The sequence below is a fragment of the Coregonus lavaretus genome (genome assembly GCF_964263955.1).
Source record: "Coregonus lavaretus genome assembly, chromosome: 17".
Lineage (NCBI taxonomy): Eukaryota > Metazoa > Chordata > Actinopteri > Salmoniformes > Salmonidae > Coregonus > Coregonus lavaretus.
In genome coordinates this window covers 22,111,310-22,134,249 of record NC_140004.1, presented here as the reverse complement: position 1 = coordinate 22,134,249, position 22,940 = coordinate 22,111,310, and the positions used below count along the sequence as shown (strand labels likewise).

The 22,940-nt window shown below is 44.3% G+C and overlaps 1 protein-coding gene across 1 annotated transcript; it reads right to left on the bottom strand.

The window, feature by feature from the left end:
• Nucleotides 1-2,538: 2,538 nt before the first annotated feature.
• Nucleotides 2,539-16,400, bottom strand: LOC311144435 (protein dispatched homolog 3-like; the record flags this gene model as incomplete). Its single annotated transcript, XM_084180449.1, is given in 22 exon segments — nt 2,539-2,898; nt 3,638-3,810; nt 4,049-4,162; nt 4,331-4,490; nt 4,611-4,756; nt 4,881-5,007; nt 5,104-5,279; nt 5,425-5,555; nt 5,659-5,828; nt 5,941-6,077; nt 6,196-6,345; nt 6,698-6,859; nt 7,062-7,226; nt 7,337-7,428; nt 7,569-7,708; nt 7,855-8,015; nt 8,120-8,254; nt 10,034-10,170; nt 10,452-10,671; nt 12,256-13,275; nt 16,252-16,315; nt 16,317-16,400. Coding segments are annotated over 22 exon segments (4,224 nt in total).
• Nucleotides 16,401-22,940: the final 6,540 nt, after the last annotated feature.

Below are 22,940 nucleotides of genomic sequence, written 5' to 3'. Positions count from 1 at the left end.
CATATAAAACGGACAAGAGTCAGAGTACAGTAGGGATTCATATTTTCCCGAAAATCGACCAAGTTTAAATACCGGGAATAATTCATATTTATCCTGATAGTCCCGGGAAATACCGCAAAAATCGGAAGTGCATTTAAAGCGTTTAAAACCAAGATATGGTCACTATTCCAGGGTTCTCCCGAAATAAGAAGGGCGCTGTGCCACCTCGTCGCTTGGCTGCATGCGCCACTCTGTACAGATTTCAGAGTAAATTAAACCTATTCAGTAATGACATTATCTTTGATCGCCAGCGCATTTCAGCAGTAGGATATCTCGACACAGAGCGCACTCCGAGTATAGCGTTGTCGAATCATTCTAACTTTGTAATGGCAGTCAAAAGCCAAATGACCAAAGTTGCTAGATAACCTCCTTCAACCAATGACAGATCTCCTATATTTGGCAAAATGGAGTTGATGATTATGGGATACAGATAGTGGATCAGCTCATGAATAATGGGGAGATGAAGAGTGGAAATAGTTTAAATATCAATGTAGGCTATCTTAACGGGGATCAACTCTTTAAAAAATATTAATATCTACTCTCATACCGTTTGTTGATCACACATTCTCTACCTAAGCTCTCATATGGGCAGCAAGTACCGGACAGCGCAGAGAAGCGGGGGAAACGTTATAGCAGTATTTTGACATGCATAGGCGAGAGACGTGCTTTGATAATGCAACCTATGGATTACAGAATAAAATTAGAAATTTTCATGCGATACAGGAGTCAGGATTTGGGGTTTCAGTGGGATTGGGACTGGATAGGAAAATAGCCTAGGCTCTAGAATAGCAGAAGATGATAGAATTGACCCTCGTGCCTCTGAATTGTGTCTGTGACAGAGATGCCTAGTGAATTGTGCATAGGCCTATCAAATGTGTGACTGTCTGAAGATTCACAATGACAGGTCAAAAAGCAGCCCAGGGAGGCGCATGTTATTTTATAGGCTATAGCCTACTGTAGGGGTTTCCTGTAGGGTTTATTAACTGCATTCGGGTCGCGTGTGCAGTCTGGCAGGGTTAATATGGCGACTTAGTGCGAAGTAAATATGCTAGGCTAAAGGCTTCCATGCGACAACCTGTTTTGTATTTTGTAGAATTGCATTAGTGCCAACATTGGGGGAAATTGTTTATAATTTCCTCGTTACCCATATTCATCCCTAGAGTAGGCCTACAGCTAAAGTACCTTTCATCACTGTTTTTACATCCTTCTAAATTTACATTTATTTGCCTTGTCCTGAATGATTTTATGACTCCTAACATTCTCTTCTGAACAATCAGATAAGTGAAGAGACACCCCACTGGGCAAAAACGGGTTTAATCAACAGTTTTATGTCATTTCAATCAAAAAAGTCTGTGATGACGCTGAATCAACGTGGATAACGGATTGGATTTGCAAAAAGTCATCAATGTAAGGGAATTGAGTCTTTTTTTCACCCAATGTTTAACCTAAATCCAATGACACAGTGACATTTTTTATTGATTTCACATTGAATTCCAGCCTGGTCTGATAGACTAGACATAACATAGTAAACTCAAATTAGTATGACACAGTAGTTATGTTTGGTATGGTTTCAAATGGTTGCGAACGTCTAGCAACCCAAAGCTTGCATGTTTCATAAAGAACAACTTTAGCATTTTAGCTAATTAGCAACTTTGCAACTACTTAGCATGTTACATAACCTTAACCTTAACCCTTTAACCTAACTCTTAACACTAACCTTAACCCCTAACCCTAACCCCTAGCCAGCCTAGCATATATCATATGAATTGTAATTCGTAACATATCATACGAAATGGATGATGGAGTTCCACAAATTAGTATATACCATAAGAAACGTAACATATCATACTAATTGGAGTGCCCCGGATTTACATGTACTATGTTACGTCTACCCCTGAGTCCAGGTTGTGAATTCATGTTAGTTGACAATTCAATCAAATGTAAATCAAAACTAGACATTGAACTGAGGGATGTGCCCAGTTGGATGTGATGTGAGTGATATCACTGGAATAAGGGAGTGCGTGACACATTCTGGCTTGTATTTTTTATGATACAATACCTGTCTTTTTGGACCTCAAAGTGTGGTTTCAAACTGACAGAGATGAGGTCAGTGCTAACAACAGCAGGTCAGAGAACAGTCAGTGATTTTCCTGTCAGGAACAGCATAACGTGGACAATAGAACAATGTGGACTCAACCAGTATTTCATTACCATTGTGTCATCTCCTTCTTTCAGCAGTAGGCTGGATCCACAGAAACCAAAACATATCCTGCAGACTACTTATTCTCAACAGACTATGTTCTGTTCTTTTGGTAAACATTTATTCAACTTTAAATCATCCACACCAAGAAAGATCTACTTCCATAAGATGCTTTTACTTACATCTGAAACCTTCCACCTGCATTTATAGAACAATACTACACTGAGGTTTAGACTGAGCCTTTTGGTTCTGCTTACAGAGGTAACAGTGACAGTAGTGGTTGAGTTATGGTTGTGGGGTCACATGGTGACTGCTGTGTGCCAGGTGACTGGTCCTAGTAGCCCTCCTGCCCAACACAGGGCAGTGCCAAAGGCTATGGTGCCCAGTACTGCCAGGATGGCCTTCAACACAGCTCCAGGAGGCCTGTGGAAGTTGGCAGGGCCCATGGTGGCCAACATGGCTGCGGTCACAGTCAGGGTAAACAAGATGGACACTGCTGTGTTAATGGCCACGATCTGGCCAAACTTAGCAAAAGGTACAATGACACAGAAAAAGAGAGGGACTGTGGAGATCACTGTGGTGACAGCACTGGACACTATGGCAACTCCCACGTGGTTCACTGCATCTAGGGACCTTCTCTGCCTTTTAGCTGACAGGTTCTGAGAATGAAAAACAGATTAATATAATGAGTCTTTTCTCTTTATGCATTATTGCCCTCAGGCTTATTCCATTAAATATGATGACTTTTAAAGGACCAGTGGAGTCAGAAAACGTGAATTTCCTGTGTGTTATATATTTCCATATTATGAGGTTGGAATAATACTGTGAAAATGATGATAATGCCCTTTTAGTGTAAGCTCTGTTTGAAAAGAACACCTGAAATTTCAGCCTGTTTTGGTGGGATGGAGTTTTTTGACCTGCCTGGTGACATCACCAAATTAAATTAGTTAATAGACCAATAAGAAAGAGTTCCAAACCTCTCTGACAATAACAGCACATTTTCAGTTTTCCCCTCCCCACTCAGACCACTCCCAGACAGTCCTAGCAGAATTCTTGCTTGAGAAATTAGCTAAGAAGCTATTTTTTTCTTCTTTAAAAAAAAACAATTTTAATTGAAAACAATCACAGTGAGGTACTAAATTGTTATCCAGAAATGATTTGATATTGAGATTAAAATGGCTGCATTGGACCTTTAAGTAAACCGAATATTCTCGAGGCAAATCCTTCATTTACTGAGTTTTACTCTCTTACAGTAGAATGTATAAAGGAGTGAATTCAATACCTCTATGCCAGTTATAGATTATTACATTACATTTACATTTTAGTCATTTAGCAGACGCTCTTATCCAGAGCGACTTACAGTTAGTGAGTGCATATCAGATTATGTGTTGTACGTACCATAGTGTGTCCTGGTGTGGCTGGTAAGGTCTCCCCAGCTAGCAGGTAGCCCTCCACCAGGTGCAGGCAGTAGTCCACTGAGGAGCCCACTAGGATGGACAGAGAGATGGCCTCCACGGCCCCCAACTCCCAGCCCAGCCAGTACATGATGGCCACCACCAGACAGATGACCCCTGTATTTGGTCAGGAGATCAGTCACACACTGACAGACAGATGACCCCTAACCCTCCCAAGGCTAAAACCACAGAAAATACAGTATGTACAGTACAACAGTTAGTGACTTCCTCTTACATTATTCCCAATAACACTTCATATCAATACTGCATCATATCTTATTATTGGATACTTTTCTCTGCAGTCTATGCACAGTGGGCCTATCAGATAACAAAGGCTTGATCAGCAGTGTCTTACCCAGGATGGTGAGCAGTATTGGCAGCAGCAGAAGCGGATGGGCAGTGAAAACAGACACAGCTGCCACACAGATGGCCAGGGACAGGAGCAGACTGCAGAGGGCGCTCTCGACACCTACAGAAAAGTCAGTCAGCACAGGAAGGTTACATTCCCAGAAGGACTGAAATAATAATATTTTAGATACATATTTATTAGCTGCCCGACAGGTAGTCGAAAAAATGAAACATTTATTAATTGTGCCTTAGGTATGGAACAACTGTGTCCTCCGGCCTCTCCACTTGCCTATGATTTCCATAAAGATCTGCTTCCAGTGCTCACAGGTCTGGAAACCTCTCCGTAGAGCAGAGGACTCTGGGAGAGTCGAGAGCTGCTCTTGTAGGAAGGTCTCCCATTGGAGGAAGTCTGAGTGAGTCTGGAAAGACGATTTCCCCTTGTAGGTGGTCTTGGGAACAGACAGATGAAAAAGACATGGGCTCAGTTTCTGGCACAGATCTGGACTGGGCTACAACATAACATTACATTAGAAGTGGTAGTATACACCATGGACAACCGTCGTACTTACAGACTCAAAGGCCATGGAGAGCCAGCTTACTCTGCCACCATGCGTCCCCACGACTCCATGGGACAGCTGGCCTGGCAGCAGGTTGGGCTCAGGGAGGGAGTGGCAGTCTGGGTTGAGTAAGGGCAGGATAGAAGAAAGCTTGTTGCCTGAGGGGGAGAGAGAGAGAGAGAGAGAGAGAGTACGAGAGAGAATACATGTAACTCATATCAAACATGGTTTGTATATGTGTGCTGTTAGATGTGTTAGACTGTGTGTCTGTGCAGTTGGTACCTGAGGGTAGACATTGGGCTCCTCCCGGCTTCACAAGCTGTTTATTAGCACTGATAGCTTTACAGATTTGGCAGAGGTGTCCAATCTCTTGGAAGATATCAAAGTTTGGATCCAATATCACACTGCCCTTTGGAGATAATTTAGAGCAAATCAATACCACTAAAACAGTATTGATTATTGAATTACACCTTATATCTTTATTGTCATGCAGTTGGCCCCTCACCATGTCCCCAATGACGTGGTTGTCTGTGCGTTGGGTGCGGTTGACTCCAAGTATTCCGAAAACCACAAACACCATCGCACCAGTGTCAACCAGAGGACGGACTGCTGGCTGGCCACAGCCACCTCCACTACAGGGGTTAAAACCAGAAGTCTTGGACCTTTTGGGTGAGGTGGAATCTTTGATATAAGGTAGAAATGAGGAAAAAAGTAACTCCCTCACATTCATAGGCAAACATTCATAGTACATGCTTTAATTTTAAACCAATGCGTATTTATGCAGTTCCCTGATATCTTCTGGCTCCAGGTGTTCTCCCTCTCTTACCTGTGGGGAGTGGAGTGTAGAAAGAGCCCTGTGTAGGTCCGTCAGGCCCGGAGCTGATCACACAGCCAGGTGGTTCTGCACACACTCGGCTGGGATGAGGACTCAGCTTGTGCTGGGCAAAGTATAGCCTCCTGGGAGGCACAAGGAGCTCTGTCAACAACTTGCCCACAAATAGCTTGACTGACTGACTAATTCACTATTCCGCCATCATCTGTCCCTCGACATTCCTCTTACCTGCTGTGCTGCTGCTCAGCCGATGCCACATAGAAGCTGAACTCTGACCTCCAGCCGTGGCGTGGGTCACATGACTGGGAAGTGATCATCCAGCGAGGGTGGGGGTGGTAGACACGGGACACACACACAGTCATGCGGTTGCTGAAGTTGCTGTGAGGTCCACTGTATGCCTGTTTAGAGACACCAGAAGTTATACTAAGTATATGATGGAGTTGGTTATCAGAGGTGAGATATTAGATAATAACCCAGTAATAATGTGTTTTTATTTGAGGGTCTCCTAACCTTAAAGGATGGAACTTCTCCATGCCCGACACTGAGGCTTTTCCAGGGCGATGGCACGCTGGTATTCAGAGAGAAGCGGTACAGAGTGATAGAAGCACCCACATCCAGCTTAGAGACATACACTGTCAGCAGAGGCCCTGTCATGAACGGATACAGTGAGTGGTAGTAGTAGCAGTAGAGAAAAAGAGGCACACATTGACACAGATATATTCATGTGGATCCTCTTTGGATATATAATAACATTTTATCCAGTACCTGTTGTGATGGTGGAAGTGCTTGGTTTGATTGGGCTCTGTAGAGTTGAGTTTGAAGGGCTTTGTGTATGGTGCTGAGGGTGAAACCCAGGCATGGAGGGGGTAGTATGGGTAGAGCTGTGCAGAAGATGAGGTTTCTCCATGAAGAGACCTGCAGGAAATAGGACACTTCGATTCGACACTTCAAATCAATGCCAAATGCTTGGCTGCCCTTAATATCCTGATATATGCAATGGCCTGGGAGTGTTGTGAATGTGGGCACTGAACTGGAGCATGCAAATACCCGTAGGAAGAAAAATAATGTAATTGAGTCAGCTCTTATCAGGAGTCGACTGTAAATTAATATCCCAGTTTAAAATGAATTGTACTATGTCATATAAAAACATTTACAACCAGACAGTTGCAGGACATGGGTTTAAAGTTAATTTGGGTTTAAAGTAGTGGAATTGGTTTACTTTACACCCATCTGGGTTCCATCACACAGATTGATGGTGACGTCTCACCAGAGCACATGTGGCAGGAGATGCCCTGGGCACTGAGGTTGTTCCTCAGTCCCAGTAGAGTCTGGAGGTTGGTGTCTGGACGAAACAGTAACGGGGCATGAGTGGCTGGCCGCAGGAGGCAGCAGCAGCCAGCAGACAGCAGCAGGACCAGGATGTAGATGCCTATGGGCAGCAAGACAAAGACTGGCCTGTAAGAGAGGCAGTTCAGATGGCGTAGATCACTGAGGGGAGAGGCATACGATAAAATTGATTTTCTGTGAGGAAGAGCCAGGGATAGGCAATACAAAACACTTAAGTTGAAAAAAGCATATGGGCATCATGAGATGTGGTCCTCCCAGCCCCTGAAGACAGACATAGCCCTTACCTAGAATTACTTTGCGTTTCTCCACGGCTGGCTCTGCCACCCAGTGCCTCAGAGCCCACTGAAGGTTAGCGCTAACCACGCCTGCAGTCCCCCGCCCTGGGGGTGAGAGCGAGGTCTCCACTGACAGGGACAAAATGGCTGCATCTACATCTGTGTCACAGGAGCCTGGATGAGACAGGGTGAGACAGAAAGAGGGGGTGAATAGTGTCAGGACTCATTTACCTTTCATTCTTCTGCCCTTCATTTATCCAGCTCTGTCCAGATCAGTATCTCACCTGGCTCCATCTCCACCGACAGGAGGGCCACATCTTCATCCTCATCTGACAAAGGACTGTGACTCACTGACAGTCCTGTAAGTGCTTTCCACCTTTAAGATAAAGTGTATCTGAGAGATGCAGCTTTAGAACCTCACTTTGTTCATAATAGGAAAACAGAATGAAAAGGCAAGCACCACAACAATAAGAACTCTGTTCTGTAGAAAAAAACGGAGGAAAGTTGGAATCACACCATTTGAGACAGGCATTCTCCTGGGGATCAACACACTGGGTCCAGATACACAGGGCAGCGGGCATGAGGATGGACACCCAGAGCCAGCAGCAGCTGACGATGAGGGCCATGAACAGGCCAAAGTCATGCACTGCCGGAATCTGTTTGTAAGGATAAAAGACCTCAATATCGCAATAAATGTACATTGTACTTTTCATATTGATACATATACAAACAGTTCCACCTCACAGCCATTCATTCCCTTTGGAAGGATAATGTGATGTGGACTGACAATATCTCTGAGTACCTGTGAGAAGGTGTTGGCAGCGTAGGCAGCTGCGGTGGTGAAGGAGGTGAGGAAGGTGGCTCGGCCGGCAGTTTTTACCGTGTACATCATCCTCTGCACCGGGTGGACCAAGTGGGAAGCCTGTCTGAAGGTACTGATGAACACAAACACATCATCCACACCTGGAGAACAGTAAGAGGGGAAACAGAATAAAGAGTGGCATGTTACCTGTTACCAGTTTGACCATGAGAGAAATTATAGAGTATATTTATATATTGTCACTAACCAATGCCAATGATCACAAAGGCTGCAACTCCATTGAGGATGCCAAGGTATCTCACCCCAAAGACCACATGGTAGAGGAAGAGAGCCACCAGGCAGCTCAGACCAATGCTAGTGAGCCCAAAGAATGTCAGGAACACTGTAGACACAACAAAGTGACTGAGTGGGAGACCTCATGCTACAAGTCTTGTATGTGGTATCAAAATTCTAAGAATAAGATACTTATGCTAGCTTTTTTCAGATACTACAGTGGGGAAAAAAAGTATTTAGTCAGCCACCAATTGTGCAAGTTCTCCCACTTAAAAAGATGAGAGAGGCCTGTAATTTTCATCATAGGTACACGTCAACTATGACAGACAAATTGAGAGAAAAAAAATCCAGAAAATCACATTGTAGGATTTTTAATGAATTTATTTGCAAATTATGGTGGAAAATAAGTATTTGGTCACCTACAAACAAGCAAGATTTCTGGCTCTCACAGACCTGTAACTTCTTCTTTAAGAGGCTCCTCTGTCCTCCACTCGTTACCTGTATTAATGGCACCTGTTTGAACTTGTTATCAGTATAAAAGACACCTGTCCACAACCTCAAACAGTCACACTCCAAACTCCACTATGGCCAAGACCAAAGAGCTGTCAAAGGACACCAGAAACAAAATTGTAGACCTGCACCAGGCTGGGAAGACTGAATCTGCAATAGGTAAGCAGCTTGGTTTGATGAAATCAACTGTGGGAGCAATTATTAGGAAATGGAAGACATACAAGACCACTGATAATCTCTCTCGATCTGGGGCTCCACGCAAGATCTCACCCCGTGGGGTCAAAATGATCACAAGAACGGTGAGCAAAAATCCCAGAACCACACGGGGGGACCTAGTGAATGACCTGCAGAGAGCTGGGACCAAAGTAACAAAGCCTACCATCAGTAACAAACTACGCCGCCAGGGACTCAAATCCTGCAGTGCAAGACGTGGCCCCCTGCTTAAGCCAGTACATGTCCAGGCCCGTCTGAAGTTTGCTAGAGTGCATTTGGATGATCCAGAAGAGGATTGGGAGAATGTCATATGGTCAGATGGTAAAAACTCAACTCGTCGTGTTTGGAGGACAAAGAATGCTGAGTTGCATCCAAAGAACACCATACCTACTGTGAAGCATGGGGGTGGAAACATCATGCTTTGGGGCTGTTTTTCTGCAAAGGGACCAGGACGACTGATCCGTGTAAAGGAAAGAATGAATGGGGCCATGTATCGTGAGATTTTGAGTGAAAACCTCCTTCCATCAGCAAGGGCATTGAAGATGAAACGTGGCTGGGTCTTTCAGCATGACAATGATCCCAAACACACCGCCCGGGCAACGAAGGAGTGGCTTCGTAAGAAGCATTTCAAGGTCCTGGAGTGGCCTAGCCAGTCTCCAGATCTCAACCCCATAGAAAATCTTTGGAGGGAGTTGAAAGTCCGTGTTGCCCAGCGACAGCCCCAAAACATCACTGCTCTAGAGGAGATCTGCATGGAGGAATGGGCCAAAATACCAGCAACAGTGTGTGAAAACCTTGTGAAGACTTACAGAAAACGTTTGACCTGTGTCATTGCCAACAAAGGGTATATAACAAAGTATTGAGAAACTTTTGTTATTGACCAAATACTTATTTCCCACCATAATTTGCAAATAAATTCATTAAAAATCCTACAATGTGATTTTCTGGATTTATTTTCCTCATTTTGTCTGTCATAGTTGACGTGTACCTATGATGAAAATTACAGGCCTCTCTCATCTTTTTAAGTGGGAGAACTTGCACAATTGGTGGCTGACTAAATACTTTTTTTCCCCACTGTATGTATGACAGCAAATGAAATATAGTAAATGTTAGAATAACATGCATGTAATATCCAATGCAGGTGAGAGAGTGCATGGGACCTTACCTGAGAAGGAGGTAAGGACATAGACCAGTAGAGTGATGCAGCCCCCACTGATCAGCGCCAGCAACATGTCTCTGTGGAAGGTCTGTCTCACCTCGTTATCAAACAGTTCTGTGCCCCCATACAACACCTTCACCTGGCTGGCATCACACAAACCCAGAGAGACACTCGTAGTCAGAAAGAGGGAATGATAGAATTCTGTGTGGGTGTCGTGAAAGGAGGGACTCTTTTGATGTGCTTAATTACAATTGGAAATCGGAGACAATATTTACAAAGTCAAGTCTTGAGGGAAATTAAAATCAACATCAGTTAATCTCAATATCCATGGCTCATTTGTTTTTTATAATGTGGTTCTTTTAGAGTTTACACAGCACACAGCGTACCATCAGCATTGACAGAGGGCCCATAAGCCATAGCCCACCTGGTGGACTGCTGAGCCAGGATGTCAGCGTACTGAACTACAAAGTTCCTGAAGCGCTGCCTCTGCTCCTCAGGCCGGTCTTGGAGGGAGTAGTATGAGGGCAGCGGAGCTCCGAATTGGATCTCACTGCGCAGGAGAGAGGAGGAGAGTCGGTCAGGGGCCAGACTCTCATCCACATACCAGTAGAACTGTGGGTGGGTGATCGCTAGACTCAGAGCACCTGGGAGCAGAAACACAAGTGAAGATCAAAGTGGTAGTCACTGCCTGCTCCCTTTGATGTTACGATTGATCTCCCGTATTAAAATGAAAGACCAGCTCCCTACTTATTCCTGCAGAGCAGTGACTGTACCAGTGGAGGCTCCTCAGAGGAGGAAGGGGAGGATCATCCTCCTCAGTGATAATAATCGTTTTTAGACAAAACTATACTAAATATAATCACGTCACCAAATAATACATTAAAACACACTATTTTGCAATGAAGGTCTACAGTAGCCTCAACAGTACTCTGTAGGGTAGCACCATGCTGTAGCCGGAGGACAGCTAGCTTCCGTCCTCCTCTGGGTACACTGACTTCAATACAAAACCTAGGAGGCACATGGTTCCATAAACTTACACAGTAATTATGACAACTTCTGGAGGACGTCCTCCAACCTATCAGAGCTCTTGCAGCATGAACTGACGTTGTCCACCCAATCAAAGGATCAGAGAATGAATCTAGTACTGAAAGCATAAGCTACAGCTAGCTAGCACTGCAGTGCATAACATGTTGTTAGTAGTTGACTCAAAGAGAGAGAAAGACAATAGTTGAACAGTTTTTAATAAATTAATTTCTTCCAAAATGAAGGAGAAGCAAGAGAGAGATAGAGAGAGAGATTGTCTTTATTTCACTTTCAGTTTCACTTACTTAGCTAGCTAATGCAGCTACTCAAACACCCTGCTCAGACAGAGGGATGCTATATTAGCTAGCTGGCTATGACTATCCAACACAACACTGGAACTCTTCCAAGTCAAGGTAAGCTTTTGGTTTTACTAATTTATTGCCTCCGGGGCCCGCCGGTGTAAGTGCTAAACTGCTTACTGACTGTACACTGTAATGTTACTGCATGATTGTAGCGGGTTTACTAACGTGTTAGTTCTATTAGCTATGTTGATTATGACGTTACTTTATCTAATATGGTGTCAACGATGTAGGCTGTGTGTAGCGGTTATGATATGGTTTGGCTTGGAAAGGTTTTTCGCCTGGTCACATACAGCTGATGTGTTGTGCATTGAAGTCCACAAGCGAAGGGACAAGGTGAGAGGAGAGCACATAGATGCGAGAAGGAATACAATGTGGCTGCTATGAAAGTGAACTGTGTTTACGCGTGATCAGGGGTGTATTCATCCTGCCGATTCTGTTGAAAAAGGTTTCTTAAATGGAAGCAAAAAAAACAAAACGGGGATAAACATACCTGAATTTGTCCAATAGAAACTCTCATTTGCAACTGTTGGACTAATGATTACACCCTACTGTATATCAGCTCAACCTGTGTGCACCTACGTTGTAAACTTTCATTCATTGGCTAGGTTGTAGCAACCTCATGATGGATATAGGGAAAAGTCTAGTATCATGTAGTAGCCTAAACCTATCGCTCTTACATTGAACTGGGTGAATGGAATATGAATGACAGTCATCCAATATGCTGTAATAGAAATAAGGCCATGCTCATGAAAAAAGAAAAACGTCCTCCCTCATCTTAAACAGCACTGACCGCCACTGGACTGTAACTACATTAATGCCAAGTTTTATTAACCTCAGACTCACCATGGATGTCAGCCAGGTCAGGTCCCATACCATCATAGTAGATCCTGCCTCCACGTTCACTGGGGAAGAGGTAGGAGAGGAGGGAGCTTGGAGGGGAGCAGTAGGAGGGGCCCAGTGGCAGGTCTCTCAGGACCTCCAGAGGTTTCCAACAGAACTGCTGGAACTGGGGATGCTGCATGAGCAGGTGCTCTATGTGGTGGATGGTGCGGAGACGCTCTGGGGTGAAGATGTTGTTGTCCCCACCCTGAGCTACAAACACCAGCTCCATCCTCCACAGGGCTTGGCTCTGCAGGTATGAGTAGTTGGGAGCAAACCTGTGCATCCTAGTCCGAGATCTCTCACTGTGCCTGTCGCTTTCTTCCCCTTTGGACTCACGACTCTCAGGTTTTCCTAAGTTAGTTGTATTTTTATCCTCCTCTCTTAACTCTGCTTTACCAGCCCTTGCCTCTCTATGCCTCTCAGTCTCTTGCTGACTCAGGGCAACTCCTCTCTGTTGCATAACTACTCTTTTGGACGTGTGGTTTTTCAGAGATTTCGTGTTCAGCTCTCCATGTGATGTCCAAGTGAATGCTCCATCTTCCTGCCTACCCAGTCTGTCCAACAGCAGCTCCTGTAGAGCAGTGGAGTCATAGTGGTCCACGTCACGCCTGCGTCTGTCCAAGGACCCCAACTGAGTCTTTATGGCAATGGTGAGTGCATCAAACCGCTCAGCGGAGAAGTGGCTGTGAACCTCAAAGGCACTGTAGGAAAGGTCTATGTCCAATGGGGGGCAGTATAGGAACATGTAGGCAGAGAGGGCACAGGGAAGAAAGACTCCAACTCCCAGGACCACCCCACTCACCCAGGGCTGTGTGTAGACCCAGCCCACTGCCCCCCAGACTACGCTGCCTCCAGTGGCGCTGCTCCCCCCATTAATCTGTGTATCTGACTCCCCATCCTCCTCCACCTGCTCCTCTTCCTCCTCAGCATCCCAGCTGCTCTGGAATAACAACGGCTCGTCTTCTAAGTCCATGGCAGCACCTGTCAAACACACAGAGTACTTCATCATCACTCACTCTCCTAATGTAAATCCTCTTCTGTCCTTGGACATGAAAACATAGACCTAAACTATAGGTGATTTACAGAGCAGTCTTAATAGTGGTTCAGGATATTCTGTAGTATACAGCCAGCAAGGGCACAACAATTACATATGTCCCTCAACAGCCAAGACACACAGGGTTCCTATTCAGCTCACAGAAAAGTCATGGGGAAAATGTAGGAAGAAGATGGACCTTGTCTCAAGGGCCCAAAGCAGTGTATGTTCTGCCATTTTAGATGCTGAATTGTGGCTGGAGGCTTAGAGAGAGTAGTTGCTGCAATTTGATTCCTCTCACTCCTTCCTTCAGTGTGTGCGAAAACCGTTTCCCCTTGAGTGCTCGGTGGTGTCCTTGTCCATATCAGCAGTCGACTTGGGTTCAGCTGATCTGCAGCAAATTAAATCATCTCACTTGTCTAATTACTGACAGGGGAGAGAGGTGTGGAACGTAAGAGAGAGGTGTGTAGGGATGTAGCTCGGTTGGTAGATCATGGCGTTTGCAACGCCAGGGTTGTGGGTTCGATTCCCACGGGGGGCCAGTATGAAAAATAAAATAAAATATGTATGCACTCATTAACTGTAAGTCGCTCTGGATAAGAGCGTCTGCTAAATGACGTAAATGTAAATGTGTGGAATATGAGAGGTGTTTTATCCCTGGTGATGGACAGCTTCTGCCTGATTGTTTCAAACTATTGTTCCTTCCTATTCTCACTCCACTGCAAACACAGGATAATGCAGTGACTTGGTATTCAAGTGGCAATAGTGGTGCTAAAGGCAAATTGGCAAGTCATCTACTATCTTTAGAATAAAGCTCCAGGATCATCTAGGTGGGGTGGGGAGGCCAAAAGAACGGTAGCATCATTTCCATATCTCTCTTCAGCCTGGGTCTTCAATACCGTATTGGTCCGAATATAAGACGGCCTTTTTTCCCCTCGAAATAGGTCCAAAAAAGTCGGGTCGTCTTATATTCGGGGTCTAGTATTCAGAGCGCAGTTTCTCTTCTTCGGCGCTCCCTTTAAATGTCAATACACATTCGCGGGCACAGATGGCGCCAAAAATTCGTTCCGGACGGAGGGAAGAGGCGTCCTTAACAACCAGCCCGTTACCGGTGTTTAAAGATGGAAAGACAGGCTGACCATTTAGAGACAAGTGGCTCAAAAGTGGGCCAGGTCAATAAACAACAGCGGAGGAGCTATGATGCCAATTTCAAAATAATGGTTGTCAATAAGGCAGAGTCATCTAACAACTGCCAAGCTGCCAAGACATTCGGGGTCACTGAGTGTAATGTAAGAAGATGGCGAGCAGAAAAACAACGTCTAAAAGATGCTAACAGTCAGCGAAAATCCTTCCGTGGTCCTCAAAGTGGTCGTTTCATTGAGGTTGACCGGAGGGTTTTTGAATATGTCAGGGAAAAAAGAAGTGAGGGAATGCCCATTACCAGAGCTGTCATCCAGGTTAAGGCCCTGGAAATCGCCAGAGAGCTCAACATCACTGGATTTAAAGCCAGCCTCGGCTGGTGTCGTAGGATGATGCGGCGTAATGGACTGTCACTTAGACGGAGAACGAGTTTGGCCCAACGCCTGCCGTCAGACTTCGGAGAGAAGCTGCTTTCGTTTCAGCGCTTTGTTATCAACCTGAGGAAGAAGCACTCCTACCCGCTGGATCAGATCGGCAATGCTGATCAGACACCCGTTTATTTCGACATGCCAACATCGGTGACTGTCAATAGAAAGGGAGAAAAGTCTGTGTTGGTGAAATCAACGGGCAACGAGAAGAGCCGCGTCACTGTCATGTTGACATGTCTCGCTGGTGGCAGCAAACTCCCCCCGTATGTCATTCTTAAGCGTAAGACTGTGCCAAAGGACCCAATGCCAGCTGGCATTATTGTGCGCGCCCAGGAGAAGGGCTGGATGGAGTCGGGGCTTGTAGTGGACTGGCTAAAGGTTGTGTGGGGCGCACGCTACGGGGGACTGAGGAAGAGGAGGAACATGCTCGTTCTGGATGCGTTCCGCGGACATCTGACTGAGCCCGTGAAAAGTCAGGTGCGAGCAATGAACGGGGATCTTGTGATCATACCAGGGGGAATGACAAGCCAGCTACAGGTGTTGGACGTAGTTGTGAACAAGCCTTTCAAGGATAACCTGCGAAAAAAATACACAGAGTGGCTCCTGTCTGGCAACCACGCACTCACACCGACCGGGAAAATACAGAAGCCGTCAGTCCGTCTACTGTGTGAATGGATCCTGCATGCATGGGATGCTATTCCCTCACAGAGCATCATCGATGGCTTTAAAAAATGTTGCATCTCAAATGCATTGGACGGCAGCGAGGACGACGTGCTTTGGGAGGAGCCGGTGGAAGCGGAGCAGCTGGGGAGCGATGACAGCGAGAGCGAACACAGCGGGGCAGAGGACGTGTGTGAGGGATAGAGAGACATCGGAGGAGAAGTTTGGCGAATTTTTGTTAAGTTTAGTTAAATGTGTGGCCTGTATTTTCTCTGTTATTTAAAAATGTTGCTTTATTATTGCTTGATATTAATTTTGAATCATACTGTACATAGTTTGCCTTTGTGTTTAATTCACTGTGTTTTTAATATTGTTATTTTAAAATAAAATGAAGTTCTTTGTTCGGCAAATCTAGTCTGCAAATCTGTTTTTCTAAATGTTTGTGTTGAAAAACGGGGGGTCGTCTTATAATCAGGGTCGTCTTATATTCGGACCAATACGGTATTTCCCGATAAGGTAAGTGTGTTTGGATCGATTGTTCATTGGGTTGTTAAGTAAACCTATGGCCATCAAGAACCAAGATAGGCATTATGATAATTTGTGTAATTAGCCGTTATCAGCCGTAGTGGGCTATCTATTCAGAGTTGCAGCTGCAACTGCACATAGCCATGAATACACTATATTCAAGGAGATCACCATGACAATGAGTCCACCCAATGCCATGCCATTGTTCAAGACAGAGAAGGACACCACTGAACGCGTTCACTGAGAAAACAGAGCAGTTCAACATCTGTCTGCACTGGGAAAACATCTGGGTCTGCAGCCCCTTCAGAGGACAAATTCATTAGACACAAGATCAGTCCGTTGGGAGGGCAGAGGGATGGAGGGCGAGGAAGATGGTAAAGGAGAGGGAGAGAGAGAAGGAGGGGAAAAGAGAGGGAAGGAGAGAAAGAGGGAAAGGAGAGGAATGGAGAGAAAGAGGGGAAATGAGAGGGAGGGAGAGAAAAAGGGGGAAGGGAGTGGAATGGAGAACCTTAAGCTCCAACAGTCACCCGCCAACAAATGATGATCTCCTGTGTGATAAAAGGAAGCTTTGTGCTGTTTGATATTCAAGGCAGTCTAAATCCACTAGCTCTGTACATTTCCTGAACTGCCATGTTTGTTTCCACATCCCTGGAATTGCTGATCAGTTGTCGTGAGACACCATGCTGGCCCCTCGTACTTACACTACTCATCAAAGACTTATGTAGACTTGGTGCTATTAAAGCAACGCTGTGCATTTCATGTTAATGGTTGTTTGCCGGCTGAGTGCACCGTTACACAGACATAGCATGAAGTAGACCCTCCCTGGATCCCTCCACCAACATGCAGAGTACTGCGATGCCTCCTAGAGTAATCTGTCTCTGACAGACTCCTGGGACACATCATTTTCCCCTGTTAATGAATTCAGCCGCGCCGCTTTGCCAACCATACGATATCTAATGTACATTAATTATGAGAGAAGCCTCAACTGCAGGCTAACGCTCCCACTGCTGAACCGAGAATGAGGAACGTGTTGACAAGCTGAGAGAATTGTTAAACTTTTCTATTTATTCTCAATGCTTGAGAGCGGAGGGAGTCAATTTAGACTGTGCAGGCGGGGAATAAAAATAGAAGGCAATTTGGCAAAGACTGGCTTTATGGACAACAAAAGTATTCTCCCATCTGTTTCAATCTGCATGATTCTGGAACTCTTTATCCTTCTAGTCTTACTCACTCCTTGGTCTGACATTTAGTTTAAGCCCCATATTGTAGAGCCGCTGTCCAGCAGAATTTATAGGTTATTTTCAACTACAGATTTTCCACAACAAAAATAAATAAATTGGATGCATTTTTTACATTATTGACAATGCTGTGACATACCAATTGCCCTGATACAACTATTCCAAAATAGATGCGGTGAAGTTCTGTCCTTGAGCTGTTCTTGTCTATTAATGTTCTGTATTATGTCATGTTTCATGTTTTGTGTGGACCCCAGGAAGAGTAGCTTCTGCTTTCGCAACAGCTAATGGGGATCCTAATAAAATACCAAAATACCAGTTAATATCCTTATGTGAATAAACTTTGGAGTGTGAAGCACCAAAGACCAGGGTTGAATGCCAGTTGGTGACTATTGCAGTTGTGTGGCAGAGTGTGGTTTTCTTGGTACTGTGCAAGCGGTGTTAGTCTCATATGGACCTGATGTGGTACTATAAACACTCCCAGCATGCCATCCTACTAACTAACAGGCATAAAGCTTTTCTTTCTTACTTTTTGGGTATGTGCTGATGCGTGTGTGCATGTGCGAGTGTGTGTACAAGCATCTAGAAAGGTGGGGGTAAGGGGGATACATAACCTTCCTTACTGACAACAGCTAAAAATAGTACACTCTCCTCTGCTTTTCTTCCTTCCTCCCCTCCCTCTTGTTTCATCCTCCCTCCATCTCATTCAATATGGATTTCACACCGTTTCTCCTGCCCCACAGATTCAGCATGGTGTAATTGCACAGAGCATGCAAAACCATTTAATACAGGGACATTAATCTCAGCCTAGCACTCCAGAAGACAGACATTGATTATGTATGAACACTGAGTATCACTACAGGGGAATCACTGAGGGTGATGCCTCTATTCTTCACAGATCCCCAGGATATAAAGGTTCGGCACAGTTCAAGTGTTAAGAGCTCACACCCTCATGCTCCTTTTGCACCTAATGATAATAATTTGTTTGATATTTGCATACATGGATGACCCCCTTAACACATGCAAGTACTGTAAACTCAAAGCTGAAAGCTCACTATTGCTGCTACACCTGCGTGAGAGATTGTGGGTGATTGCAAAAGACAGAATGATTGCCTGGAGATCTACAGGGCAATTTCCTTTCACTCTAAGAATTCAAATGCAAAATCATGTGAAGTTTGACAACAGACGAAATCAATGTAATCTTTGCCTGGTCCTGGGTTTCTTCAAAGGTCTCTGAAACTTCTCTATCCACCTGAGAGCTCTATTTACTACAGCTGTGCTCCTCAGAGGCTGCAGGCAGAGTTGACCTTTCCTGCCACCTATTGACTATGTTATTTGGCTTAGTAAATGAGAGAATGATAGGATAATGCCATGCTCAGTTGTTGTTGTAGCATGTAGTTAATTATTTAAGCATCTGTAACACCTAAACAAAATATACATTTAGTGTATGGCAGAGCCTGAGAATCTTACCTGAGCTTGATGAGTAGAGGTATGGACTGATGGGATGTGCAGCCCTATGGGGTCCTCTTCTGAGGATGCAAACCTATGCTGAACAATTTCATCTCAAACTTGTTCTCCAGATGCTCTCTTAATTTTCTCTGTTGATCCGTTTTATTTTCATAGTACTCTAGCTCCACGAGGCTCAGCACAGCCTCTCCGACACAGGACTTATGAGATCTTTCATTTGCTCAATAAGTCTTGGCTACCATCATTTTTTGTTTTTGTTTTCTCCCTTTCATTATCTCTTCCCTCCCTCCTCTGTGCCTGGTTGTCCAGGCGACGGAGTCAGTGCGAGTATCAGTTCTTTCACTCTCCCATCAGCTCCTCTCTCTCATGGCTTTGTTCAGGCTCCTCTCCTGACTGGCTCACCAATGGGAGAGGAGGGGAGGAGAGCACAGCCCTGAGCATCAAGGAGACTACGTGTGACGGGATAAATCTCATCACAGCCTAACAGGTAAAGCAGAAAGAGGACTGACTCTGATTCAAGCTCTATTTGACAGGAAACACGTGCCTTACATGAAGGTTTTGCCAGGAGACTGCAGCAGAGTCCCCCTCTAGTTTAAAGAGGATTTTGTTGGTATAGTCTGGTCGTGGCTCTGTGAGGAGGAAACGGGTAGGAGGGGGGTAGTAGAGGACATTGGCCAGAGTAACTGGATACAGTGGAAGACGAGGTGTATGCCATATCATTTCCACCCCAGGAATCTGTGCCCATTAAGCATCTCTTATTTTTTTGTTCCCCAATTCCCTGCTGCATTCACATCTAATGAATTTTGTTAAATGCAACGCTCTCTGAGCTATCATTATTCAACATGAAATTACATTTGTGATTGAGGTTATTTGAGTAGGCTGCTATGATTGAATAATATGGTTAGAGAGGGCTGCTTGCTGTCACATCACTTTGCTTTATTACGATACCGTGATGGTTTTACATATTCTCTCCACTGTTTACTCAACTGATTGTGCCCATTTGTCCATGTACTGATTCACTACACTGGGCATAGACCTAGTTCAATCTCCTCAAACTCATTTCGGTCATGAATGAGTGGTTTGATAATGTTATAGTCTAATAACATACACTCACATATCCTTTTTATCAATCACTTCATTATCCATCTCAAACTTTCAAAACTACACTGAACAAAAATATAATACATGCAAAATGTCAAAGATTTTTCAGAGTTCATAAGGAAATAGGTCAATTGAAATAAATTAATTAGGCCCTAATCTATGGATTTCACATGACTGGGAATACAGATATGCATCTGTTGGTCACATATACCATAAATAAATAAAAAGGTAGAGGTGTGGATCAGAAAACCAGTCAGTATCTGGTGTGACCACCACCAGTGGCCATCGAAGGTGATCAATGTGGTCCTCTGTAGCTCAATTGGTAGAGCATGGCGCTTGTAATGCCAGGGTAGTGGGTTCGATCCCCGGGACCACCCATACGTAAAAATTTATGCGCACATGACTGTAAGTCGTTTTGGATAAAAGCGTCTGCTAAATGGCATATTATTATTATTATTGTTATTATTATTATCATTTGCTCACTGAAGCCGGTTACGACGCCGAACTGGTCAGGTCAAGACCCTGGTGAGGACGACAAGCACGTAGATGAGCTTCCCGGGGACGGTTTCTGACAATTTGTGCAGAAATGATTTGGTTGTGCAAACCCCTAGTTTCCTCAGCTGTCCAGGTGGCTGGTCTCAGACGATCCTGCAGGTGAAGAAGCCGGAATGTGGAGGTCCTGGGCTGGCGTAGTTACACAGTCTGCGGTTGTGAGGCCGGTTGGACGTACTGCCAAATTCTCTAAAACAACGTTGGCGGCAGCTTATGGTAGATAAATAAACATTCAATTCTCTGGCAACAGCACTGGGGGACATTCCTACAAACTTGAGACATCTGTGGCATTGTCTTGTGTGACAAAACTACACATTTTAGAGTGGCCTTTTATTGTCCCCAGCACAAGATGCACCTGTGAATTGATCATGCTGTTTAATCAGCTTCTTAATATGCCACACCTGTCAGTTGGATGGACTATCTTGGCAAAGTTGAAATGCTCACTAACAGGGATCTAAACACATTTGTGCACAACATTTAAGAGAAATAAGCTTTTTGTGCATATGGAACATTTCTGGAATCTTTTATTTCAGATCATGAAACATGGGACCAACACATTACATGTTGTGTTTATATTTTTGTTCAGTGTGATATCCAAGCCTCGCCTGTGCGTTTATACACACGCACCAGAAGACAGCCAATCCATCATTGCTAAACGGCAGTATTTTAGATAAGGCTGACATTTAGATTGCTGCTGGTTTTCTCAATTACAACGGGTGTTGTTGCACGTGATAGGCAGGGAAAATGAGGTTGCAGACAGGGCCAGGAGTGTAAGTGCAAGTCAATCGGTCTCTGCAACATGCAGGCCACTTTGTCATTGTCTTTTTCAAGTAGGATCCCATCTTACCTCAGAATATTCCTACATATCTAGTGATTTTCGCTCACCTGCTTAGGAATAGAGGAAAATGGCGATAGATACCAGACTGCTGTGAGTCATAGCCATCTGCAGGACTGAATGGGAAATTATTGGACAATTCTGCAGATCTTATCATGATCTCGCAGATCATATAAATTATAAGGACATCCTTCAAAACAATCTCACAGCAACCAGACTGTTGTTGTTAGCGTTTAATGAGTCCCTCCCATCTGAACAGACATCATTCCATCAATTTACATGTATTGGCAGGCAAGCACTTTCAGGCAGTTTGTAAAGATGTAAGATTACATTTAAATAATATAAAACACACACACACACACACACACACACTCTCATTCAGACAGAAAAACATAAAAGACATTCACACATACATACATACTGTCCTTTCAGAAAGACAGACTAGACAACGTGCTGTCCTTGATCACATAGAAGTCAGTGTTTCTGCTAGATGGTGCTTGGTACTTGTTCCTTTAAGGCTTTCTGAATAATCATCAGCATCCTTTGGGAACATTTCCATGACTTTTGGCATACAAAAACAGATATACACTTAAGACATAAATAATTTGATTAACTTTAGAATCTCGAATTCTAAATGGATGGAGGGTGGGGAAGATACACTAACATCATGCAATTGGTACTGAATCACAAATAAAGGGCTGCAGGGCATACTCCCCTTGGGGATCTACATCAACAAAATGAGAATATAATTACAGGTACATGCACAAGTTCACACCTCCAACATCCCTGTCATCTGGGTAGAACTAGGCCTAGGGATAGTCTGCTGGGGTGCCACCTCTTCTGAAACAGCCCCCTCTCTCTATGAGGCACATTGCATACAAGGGTTCATTTTAAGGGGGGGGGGGGGTAGTAACTGGGGGTACAATGTTGCAATTCATTCTGAGATTGCGAAAATTATTTCACTGTCCTTTGGCTAAATGGATTTCTACAATGAATCTCTATACCCCTGGCCCCCAAATCATTGCTGGACTCAACCATAACTATTCTGAATCTCCTGACAAGCTAGGAATACAATATCTCTCTCTCATATATATATATAGCTGTGGAAAAAATTAAGAGAACACTGCACATTTTTCTTAAATCAGCATCTCTACATGTATGATAGCCATTCCATTCCAGTGTCTGTTGAATTCCAACACAGGCACACCTCATTCTCCTGAATTAGGTACTGATTAGGTGATCACATGAACCAAATCTTATATAACGAGGAAAAGTATAAAAACCACTGCTGTGGTCATCACTATCCTCTTGCAATAGGACCAGCTGGATGGCAAAAACAGTGCTAATAGTACCTCAAAAGTAATATTAATAAAAAAATAACTATTGACCATGCCAAAAGAGTTGAAAAGGAAAGTTTTGAGTGAGGAAAAGAAGGGTTCAATTCTGGCTTTACTGGCAGAGAGATACAGTGAGCGTCAGGTTGCTTCCATCCTTAAAATTTCAAAGACGCCGGTTCATAAGAACAAGGTCAAGCAGCAGACATTGGGGACAACAAAGCTACAGACCGGCAGAGGGCGAAAACGACTCTCTACTGACCGGGATGACCGCCAACTCATTCGAATGCCACTCAACAACCGTAGGATGACATCAAGTGACCTACAAAAAGAATG